Source organism: Canis lupus, chromosome X (genome assembly GCF_011100685.1).
Source record: "Canis lupus familiaris isolate Mischka breed German Shepherd chromosome X, alternate assembly UU_Cfam_GSD_1.0, whole genome shotgun sequence".
Taxonomy (NCBI): domain Eukaryota; kingdom Metazoa; phylum Chordata; class Mammalia; order Carnivora; family Canidae; genus Canis; species Canis lupus.
In genome coordinates, this window is record NC_049260.1 from 50,765,905 (window position 1) to 50,776,292 (window position 10,388).

At 43.6% G+C, this 10,388-nt stretch overlaps 1 protein-coding gene across 1 annotated transcript; it reads left to right on the forward strand.

Moving 5' to 3' along the window:
* The first annotated feature begins 1,929 nt into the window (after positions 1–1,929).
* Positions 1,930–2,479, forward strand: LOC100686592 (60S ribosomal protein L30-like). Its single transcript, XM_038586517.1, has 2 exons — positions 1,930–2,006; positions 2,203–2,479. Exons 1-2 carry the CDS (start codon positions 1,930–1,932, stop codon positions 2,477–2,479), a joined length of 354 nt encoding a protein of 117 aa, XP_038442445.1.
* Positions 2,480–10,388: the final 7,909 nt, after the last annotated feature.

Genomic DNA, 10,388 nt, shown 5'->3' on the forward strand with positions numbered 1-10,388 from the left:
GCACTTTTTATACATTGTTCAGTCCTGGCAATAAGCTTGTGACAAACATCATATCTCTATTTTCTTGCATAGGCAACTGAGACTCAGTGCAGCAGAATAGTGTAGCCACAAGAATTTGGGCAAATCTACTCAAAGGAGGTGGGATGGTTTCAGGCCTTCTAAAAACCCCCTTATGCTCTACTCTGAGATCTTATTCTTCCCGTTACTTGGCCCAGGACACAGAGAAAGCCTACCAGAATACAACCTGTGACTTTCTGGTGACAGTATGGATGCATAGTTCTGAGCATATCATGCCAAGAACCTTCAGCATGAAGTGGGCTTGAGTGGGCCTCCTTGGAGTATACTCTACATAAGCAAAATTATCTCCAAGGATAAGGAGATAGTCATGAGGAAAGGGGGATCCCCAGGAAGATGCACCTGCATGATTGTTTTGGCTCTTTTTTGGGTGTATTACCCTTGAATTGGAGGAGGTGCAGTGGAAGGGGTGAGTGGGATGACAAGGCAGAAGAGACAATAAATCTTCTGTGCCATTTTGGAGCTCACATATCCTCAGTGTGCCATCATTTCCTAGGAATTTTCAACATTCCACTTCAACCCCTACCAAAATAAAACAAAAATTTAAAAAAGGATTTGATTCTGGAAGTCTGTGCCCAGTGGTCCAGTATCACAAACCCTTGCTAGGCCTTTTGGAAGAAGCTGTCTTTCCAAGGATGAAGAATTTTCTTTAGGGAATTATGAAGCTTTCCCTGATAATTGCTAGAAAATATATTATCTTTCTCTCTTGCTCTCCCTCCTGCCTGCGTTTTGATGGCCTAAGTAGCTATCCTCACTCTAGCCTTAGAAACTTAAACTTGCATTTGCTTCTAGTACCCACAGTGGAATCTGTGAACTACTCATTTATTTTCCCTGAGTATCTCTTGATCAAAGGCCAGGATTTCTTAGTGCTGCTATTTGCTTAACAGGAACTATCCACTCCTATCACAGATTTACCTGTTCCTACTTGGTCATGGTGAAATGGTGCAGCCACTCTGCAAAACTGTGTGGAGGTTCCTCAAAGAGTTAAAAATAAACACGCCCTATGACCCAGCAATTGCACTGTTGGGGATTTACCCCAAAGATACAGATGCAATGAAACACCGGGACACCTGCACCCCGCTGTTTCTAGCGGCAATGTCCACAATAGCCAAACTGTGGAAGGAGTCTCGGTGTCCATTGAAAGATGAATGGATGTGGTTTATGTATACAATGGAATATTACTCAGCCATTAGAAATGACAAATACCCACCATTTGCTTCAACGTGGATGGAACTGAAGGGTATTATGCTGAGTGAAATAAGTCAATTGGAGAAGGACAAACATTATATGTTCTCATTCATTTGGGGAATATAAATAATAGTGAAAGGGAATAGAAGGGATGGGAGAAGAAATGTGTGGGAAATATCAGAAAGGGAGACAGAACATAAAGACTCCTAATTCTGGGAAATGAACTAGGGGTGGTGGAAGGAGAGGAGGGCGGGGGGTGGGGGTGAATGGGTGACAGGCACTGAAGGGGGCACTTGACGGGATGAGCACTGGGTGTTATTCTGTATGTTGGCAAATTGAATACCAGTAAAAAATAAATTTATTATTAAAAATAAAATAAAACAAAATAAAATAAAATAAAAAAAGAAAAGAAAAGAAAAAAAAAACAGATTTACCTGTTACTCTCTGAATTCCAAGGCTGCCAGAGAATAATATTCTTTGCTGTATGCCCCACCCTACTTCTACCTCTTGGTCTCCAGCCAGCCAGAGAGACCTCAGAACGGGGGTGAGGAAGCATATTCACACAGATCCACTCTTACACTTAAAACTTCTGAGGTAGCCTTTCTCACTCCTGGCCATTTTGGTGGGTGCTGTTGGTTGGGGCCATCCCGCATATAAGGCAGGAAGATGGTGGCCACAAAGAAGAGGAAAAAGTCACTTGAGTCAATCAACTCTAGGCTCCAACTCATTATGAAAAGTGGAAAGTGGGCAGCCCCTGTGGCCCAGCGCCTTAGTGCTGCCTTCAGCTCAGGGTATGATCCTGGAGACCCGGGATCAAGTCCCACGTCAGGCCTGCATGGAGCCTGCTTCTCCTTCTGCCTGTGTCTCTGCCTCTCTCTCTTTTTCCCTCCCTAGGTCTTTCATGAATAAATAAATAAAATCTTAAAAAGAAAAGAAAAGTTGCAAGTACATACTGGGGTACAAGCAGACTCTGAAAATGATCAGACACGGCAAAGCAAAACTGGTCATCCTGGCCAACAACTGCCCGGCTTTGAGGAAATCTGAGATAGAAAACCACACCATGTTGGCCAAAACTGGTGTCCATCACTACACTGGCAATAATATTGGATTGCACATAGCATGTGCGAAATACTACAGAGTATGTACCCTGGCTATCATTGATCCACATGATTCTGATATCATTAGAAGCATGCCAGAACAGAGTGGTGAAAAGTAAGTCACATGAAATTTTTTTCTTTAATAAAACTAGCCAGAGATTGTTTTAGAGAAAAATAAATAAATAAATAAATAAATAAATAAATAAATAAACATTCTGAGGTAAATTCTTCCAGAAGCATGGACTGTTGAGGTTGGAAGGACCTTCAGAAGACCAGCCAGTTTGACTCCATAAGCTTAGAGAAGTGGAGGAAGTGATGACCAGAAAGGTCAATGGCCTACCTCGGGATCACTCAGTGAGTTGGAGACTGAGCCTGCAATCAGAATCCACAGTTGCTGGAATCTAAATCATCATTCAGAATACTACTTACTTTCTGAAAACCACTCTAGCTCAATGCAGATGAAAGGATTGGAAGTTTTAGCCAGTAGTCTGGCTACATGATACTTTGAGCTTAAGAGCAATCCAGTGACTCCCTGCTCCTTGAAAAGGTCAGTGTCCTCACTCAAGTGTCCAGCCCTAGCACACAATGTTGGTCTGGGGAGGGAAGTGACCAGATCATTAAAGAAATTGGTAAAGTGACTGATGTCTCTGTGGCTGTCACTATGGAGTATTCTCTACATAAGCAAAATTATCTCCAAGGATAAGGAGATAGTCATGAGGAAAGGGGGATCCCCAGGAAGATGCACCTGCATGATTGTTTTGGCTGTATGTATCTGGATGTAACTCATTTGCCTACCTTGGCATAATTAAGCTAAAGAATTGACTTTTCTTTATTGACAATTTTTACTTCCATAAATCTCTGTTAAACTACTGCAATAATCCAGTAGCACATTTTAAGGTGAAGAGTCCAAGCAGCTTCTCTAATTTTTTAATGGACATGTGCACTGTGGGTTGTGATTCTGGACATATGTGTATAATATATTGCCCGTTGGGAATTTTTTTGTATGTGGCTTTCACGGAAAAATGAAATAGCAGGAATTTCAGAGACTTACAGATGAAGTTTCCAGTCTCAGTTTGAACTAACTGTGTAAATTTGGAGATTTGCTTAATCTTCTGAGCCTTGATTTCTCTAGCTGAAAAATGAGGGCTATCGTATTTATTTCAGTGGGTTATCGGGGAGAATTATATGAGATGATGTGGTTAAAGTGCTTAGCTTAGTGCCTGGCATATACACTGAATGTATGCTTAGCCAATAGGGTTTATTATCATCACACTATGTGCTATTTTATTCTGCTTAGAGCATTGGGACCTCTAGATTATGTTGTGGCCACTTGCCTGGGAAGCAGTACACCATCCCCATAAGCCCTGTCCCAGCTACCCTAACCCTGTCCTCTTCTGTACTACAAAACTAATTTTGATGCGTGGCTATCCTAAAGGAAAGCATAGCAATTAAAAGTTTCCCTTGCCCTCTGCTAGTCTGAGTACTTTGCTAATATCAAGAGTATGTAGTTTTATCTCTGCCTTTTTTGCACTGTTTTATAATAATTTGATTCTGTCACTGTATGTGTCCAGCTAGATTTTAAATGTGTTCAAAAATTATCTTAATCCTTTCTGCCCCGCCCCAGGGACCAGCATTAAAACTACAGCAGAACAGGTGCTCAGGGAGTATTTAAATAATTAAATGAATGAGCACTCCAAGCATTCAAGCTATTTCTAATTGTAAAAGGGACCACCTCCCTCTCCCTTTAGATCACCATCTGTATGGAGTCCCAGATGTTTCTGGTAAGAAGGTTGGTTCCAAGTTGTTCTGAGAAGTTTTATTTTTCACATATCTATCCAAATTTGAGTTTACTTCCTGTTCCTTTCTGTGTGCACAGAAATTTTCACCCTTATTCTGGAACTTAACATAATCAATCTTAAAGTGTGTTGTATATCTCCATTACCCCTTAAGAATGATTATTCCTGGGATGCCTGGGTGGCTTAGCCATTAAGCCTCTGCCTTTGGCTCAGGGTGTGATCCCTGGGATGGAGTCCCACATTGGGCTCCCTGCAGGGAGCCTGCTTCTCCCTCTGCCTATGTCTCTGCCTCTCTCTGCATGTCTTTCATGGATAAATAAATAAAATCTTAAAAAATAAAAAAGAGTGGCTATTCCTGAGGGTGACTTTGGCTTTGGAATACTGGGATTTGGAAGGTGATAGGTTTGTATTGAAACTTTGGCTGTACCACACATTTATTGTCTGTATAACCTTCAAAAAGAGGCTTAACCTCTTGAGTCCAGTATCTGTATCTGTAAAATGATGTGAAAGATTTGTAAAAATTTTATTTAATCTTTGTGATAAACTCATGTGTGTGGGGATATAGAATTATAGCTAGAATTAAATAATATAATATGTAAAAAGTTCCCAGTATAGAGCTTGGCATTTGGTACACATTTGATTAATATTTGCTTATAATTTGTTTATGAAAAATAACCAAATTGCAGAAGAAAAAATGTAGAAAACAATGAAAATAAGGAAAAAAGTTATCCATAGTTCCACTACCTTAACATAACAATGGTCTCTGGGGTTATTCAGGGATCCTGTCTTTGTAGTCCCCACAGTACCTGGCACATAGTGGTCACTCAATCAATGTGTTCCATTCAATTGGCTTAGAAGGGAGAAGTAAATAAATGGCAAACTTATGTGGAGGCTTTGGCAATTTACAAAATTTATGTCCACTACATATTTGTTGCTCATACCAACACTTTGAGGTTAACAGATTGTCTGTCATGTCTCTCATTTTACAGAGGAAGACACTGAACTTCGAAGAGGTACATGTGAGGTACATGTGATTTTCCCTAGTCCACACAGCAATAAGTAAGTGACAGGATAGGGCCTCTGGCCCAGGGTTTCTAACTCAAAATCCTGGGCCTTTGACATTGTCTAACTACCATTACCCAAGCCCAATAAAGCCTAAATTGTCATCCGTATGACTGGGGGTTTAATGTTCCCTGGCAAACTGCCCAAATGTGCCCCCTTCTTACTATTGATCCCTGGGACTTGACTGGGGAGTAGGGATGGTAGTGAACAGGAAATTGAGACAGGCAGGGTCTTGGATCTGCCAAACCGGAGAGAACAGAGGGAGAAATGGCATGTCCAGAGACATCTGAGACCATTTCTACTAGAAGTGGGTAAGGGAAAGGAATGCACTTTAGAGAAGGTTCAGCTAGTTCTGGACCAGTAAACTTTGTGAGAAAGCAAGCTGCCTCTGAAGCATCTGTCCAGACAATTGGAAAGAGATTCTGGGCCACATCAGGTTATTTCCATCTCCTGTGTCTGGCGCAGGTCTATGTTTCTGAGACAAGTACACTTCTATTTTGCCTCTGTCTTAGCCATCCAGTCCTGGTATTTCAACCCCTATCCTTTTTGTTTTAATTTTTATTTATTTATGATAGTCACAGAGAGAGAGAGAGGCAGAGACACAGGCAGAGGGAGAAGCAGGCTCCATGCACCGGGAGCCTGACGTGGGATTCGATCCCGGGTCTCCAGGATCGCGCCCTGGGGCAAAGGCAGGCGCTAAACCGCTGCGCCACCCAGGGATCCCTCAACCCCTATCCTAAACTGGGAACCTTCAAAACTGCTTCCTGCTGAACAAAGCTGGGACTCAAAGTAAGCCTTTTCCTCCATACATTAGCCCCAGATTCCACCCTTATACTCTAGTGCAAGAATCTGACCCCCACACCTAAGAAGCTTTCTATAGCTTGCCTCATCTCTGAGATCTAAGCATGTTTTCTCAGGTCTGTGAAATGTTCCTGCAGATGCTCGTGGAGAAAACCCAGATGACAGAACTCTAGCAGGAGTTCAGAAAGTGTGGATATAGCTTCACCAGAGTCCTTAGAAAAGGGTAGTGTAGGGGAGTAGGGGGAGTGGGATGGGTCAATGGGTCCAGGTGGGGAAGGCATGGCCATAATGATCAGCCTTAGTTTTCTGGGTGGGTTTTACATCCCTGGGCCTCAAATGCCATCTGAGTTTGAAGGAAAGGATTCCTAGAATGTACAAATGGGCATGCATTTTAGAGGTCGTATTTCACCTCAGACCCAGAGGTGACTTATCCAAGGTAAGCTGAAGTTAGAGCTGGGATTTGGATGCAAAGGAAAATACCTACACAATGCCTAGCACAGAGTACGAACTCAAATGTTTATCTTCTTTCTTCTTCTGGACTTTCTGGTCAGCGTTCTTTTTAGGGTGACCAGTTCATCCCTGTTTCTCTGGGATTTTCACAGTTTTACTATTGAAAGTCCTGAGTCCTGGAACTCCCACTTGGTCCTGGGCAGACCAGAATAGTAGGTAAACCTCGTTCTCTTACTACTTTTGTCTCACTACCTTGCCTCCTTTGGGAACTTCAAATTTGCAGGTAGAGTTGAAATTACTTCTCAAGAAAACACAATTTGAATTTTTGTTTTTACGAGACTGGCATGTTGCATCAGCATTGTGTCAGCCTATTTTACAGATAATTTATCTGTAGTTCAGGTAGGCTAGATAGCTTGCCTGAAGACATACAGTGTGTTTATGGTATGGGGGTCATAAATGGATAAGCAAACCCAGGGCTTCTGACACTAAGTTCAGTGTGTTTCCTGTAACACTCCCCAAATAACCCTTAAAAATTGAACCTATGACTGCACTGTCTTGCATTTTGGGGGACTTCTCTGAGGACCAAGTCTAGGGCTATATATCCAGTGGATCCTCAGCCAGAGAGCTTCCTTCCCACATGGTGACTTTTGTCTGTGGTAATGGGCTAAGCAATTGAGGAGGGCTGGCAACTTTCTGGTTCTGGGAACTTGTTTGTAGAGTGCCTCAACCTGCATGCCTTTGAGGGGCTTTTTGTGATCCATCTCCTTCAGCTGGTAGCTGCTTCTCCCTCCCCACACTAGGATTATGATACAATTCCAGTATCTTTTAAGGCTAGCCTTTGCATGTACCATGGGATTATCCTGAGGGTGTCAGATGATGTTCACCTAGTATATGATCACACTAGCAGCCTGCTGGAGACCTCTCATCAATAAGGGTGACAGTGTGAAGTGAATATTTAGGGAAGGGGTTGGGGAACCCAGCCTGTTGCACACTCTGGAACACTCCCACTCAATACTCTATCAATGGTTTCTGGGTTTGAGGATTGGGAGAAGAGGCCTGAGAGGGTACAAAGGATATGGGCTTGAGAGTCAGCAGAGCAGGTATGGACCCTAGCTCTACTCCAAATTGCTACATGTCTTTGGGAAACCCACCCTACCTTCCTGGGCTCAGTTTTCTCTTCTATACAATGCAAGGACTGCTCCACATAATTCACAGGTTCTCTGTCTGTCAGTATGAAAGTTTTGTCACCATTTTAGTCTCTAATTTTAGTTCCTCTGGGATTGTTTCTTTAGAAATTGCTATGATTATTAAGAATGAGAATAATAACGATCATTTATTGAACACTACATAGTCACCAAACCAGTAGAGCAGATGAGAGCTAGGGCTCTCGAATGAGATGATTTGGATCAGAATCCTGCTCTGCCACTCACTACCTGTGTGACCGTAGGCAAGTGACTCAATTTTTCTGTGCCTTAGTATCTCTCATTGATAACTCAAGAAAAATAAGAAGTATTGAGCACAGTGCCTGGCACTTAAGAAGTTAGATATTAGAACTGATCAGAGGAGGAGGGGCCAGACGGCGGAAGAGTAGGGTCCCCAAGTAACCTGTCCCCACCAAATTACCTAGATAACTTTCAAATCATCCTGAAAACCTGCGAATTCGGCCTGAGATTTAAAGAGAGAACAGCTGAAATGCTACAGTGAGAAGAGTTTGCGCTTCTATCAAGGTAGGAAGATGGGAAAATAAATAAAGAAATAAAAAGTATCCAAGGGGGAGGGGCCCCAGCAAGTAGCCGGGCTAAGGCCTCGCAGTGAGTGCCCCCAGGACAGGAAAGCCCCATCCCGGAGAAGCAGGAGCTTCACCAATCGTCCCAGACAGAAAGGCACTCGCAGGGAGTTGGAGCAGGATCACAGGAGGGGCGGGGATGTCCTCAGGCTCCCAGGGGGACTAACAGAGGACCTGCACCCCAGGGGAGAGTGCACCACACCCCTCCACTGAGCTCCCTAAAGGGCTGGAGCACACGCAGGGTGGGGCAGGGAGCAGCTCAGGCAGCAGCGCCGGGCGGAGGGGGCTGCGTGCGCCTCAGGAGCACAATTGCAGCAGTGCAGGCCCAGGCGGCAGCTCCGGGCAAAGGGGGCTGCGCGCCCTGGGAGCATGATTGCAGCAGTGCAGGCCCCGGAGCCCAGGGCGCTGAGGGACACAGCCGAGGATCCGGGGCTCCCCCTGGGACAGACAGAGGCCAGGAAGGCACAAGACAGCAAGGACACTCCTGCTGCTGGGAGGCCCCGAGGTGTGCAGATCCACGCTCCCGCACCCGGAGCATCCAGACAACTACAGACTGGGAGCTGCAATAGTTACTGCAGGAACTGACTCCAGGGCTGGAGAGCTGGCAGGCCGCCACTGTTGTTGTTCCTCCTGGGGCATCACAGGATAAACTACCCTCACTGAGCCTCACAGTGGCCTCACAGGATAAACAACTCTCACTGAGCTGAACAACAGGCAGGGGGCTGAGCAGCTCACCAAGTGCTCACACCTGAAAATCAGCACAGCAGGCCCCTCCCACAGAAGACCAGCTAGTGGGACAGGGGAAAAGCAAGTTATTGACCAAGCAGCACTGGAAAGTTCCAGGGGAAGTCGAAGTTTTTACAGTGTATAGAATCAGAGGATACTCCCCCTTGTTTTCTTTTTGTTTTGTTTTGTTTTCTGTTAGCTTCCCCCTCACTTTTTTTTCTATTTTTCTTCTTCTTTTTCTTCTCTCTTTTTCTTTTCTTTTTTTCTCTTCTCTCGTTTTCTTCTTTTCCCAGTACAACTTGTTTTTGGCCACTCTGCACTGAGCAAAATGACTAGAAAGAAAAACTAACCTCAAAAGAAAGAATCAGAAACAGTCCTCTCTCCCACAGAGTTACAAAATCTGGATGACAATTCAATGTCAGAAAGCCAATTCAGAAGCACAATTATAAAGCTACTGATGGCTATAGAAAAAAGCATAAAGGAATCAAGAGACTTCATGACTGCAGAATTTAAATCTAATCAGGCTGAAATTAAAAATCAATTAAATGAGATGCAATCAAAACTAGAGGTCCTAACGATGAGGGTTAATGAGGTAGAAGAACAAGAGAGTGACATAGAAGAAAGGTTGATGGTAAAGAGGGAAACTGAGGAAAAAAGAGTAAAACAATTAAAAGATCATGAGGATAGGTTAAGGGAAACAAATGACAGCCTCAGAAAGAAAAATCTATGTTTAATTGGGGTTCCCGAGGCTGCCGAAAGGGACAGAGGCCCAGACTATGTATTTGGACAAATGATAGCTGAAAACTTTCCTAATCTGGGAAGGGAAACAGTCATTCAGATCCAGGAGATAGAGAGATTCCCCCCCACACACATAAAATCAATAAAAACCACTCAACACCTCGACATTTAGTAGTGAAGATGGCAAATTCCAAAGATAAAGAGAAGATCCTTAAAGCAGCAAGAGGCAAGAAATCTCTAACTTTATGGGGAGAAACATTAGAATAACAGCAGACTTCTCCACAGAGAACAGGCAGGCCAGAAAGGGCTGGCAGGATATATTCAGGGTCCTAAATGACAAGAACATGCAGCCAAGAATACTTTATCCAGCAAGGCTCTCATTCAGAATAGAAGGAGAGAAAAAGAGCTTCCAGGATAGTCAGACACTGAAAGAATATGTGACCACCAAACCAGTTCTCCAAGAAATATTAAGGGGGACTCTGTAAAAGAAAGAGGAAGTCCAAGGGAACAAACCACAAAAACAGGGACAGAATAGGAATCATGATGACACTAAATTCATATCTTTCAATAGTAACTTTGAACGTGAATGGGCTTAATGACCCGATCGAAAGGCTCAGGGTTACAGACTGTATAAAATAGCAGGACCCATCTAGTTGTTGCCTACAAGAG

Coding starts and splice junctions, on each gene's coding strand:
- LOC100686592 (XM_038586517.1), top strand. CDS start 1,930: ATGGTGGCCACAAAGAAGAGGAAAAAGTCACTTGAGTCAATCAACTCT. Junction 2,007..2,202: donor CTCATTATGAAAAGTGGAAA/GTGGGCAGCCCC, acceptor AGAAAAGAAAAG/TTGCAAGTACATACTGGGGT.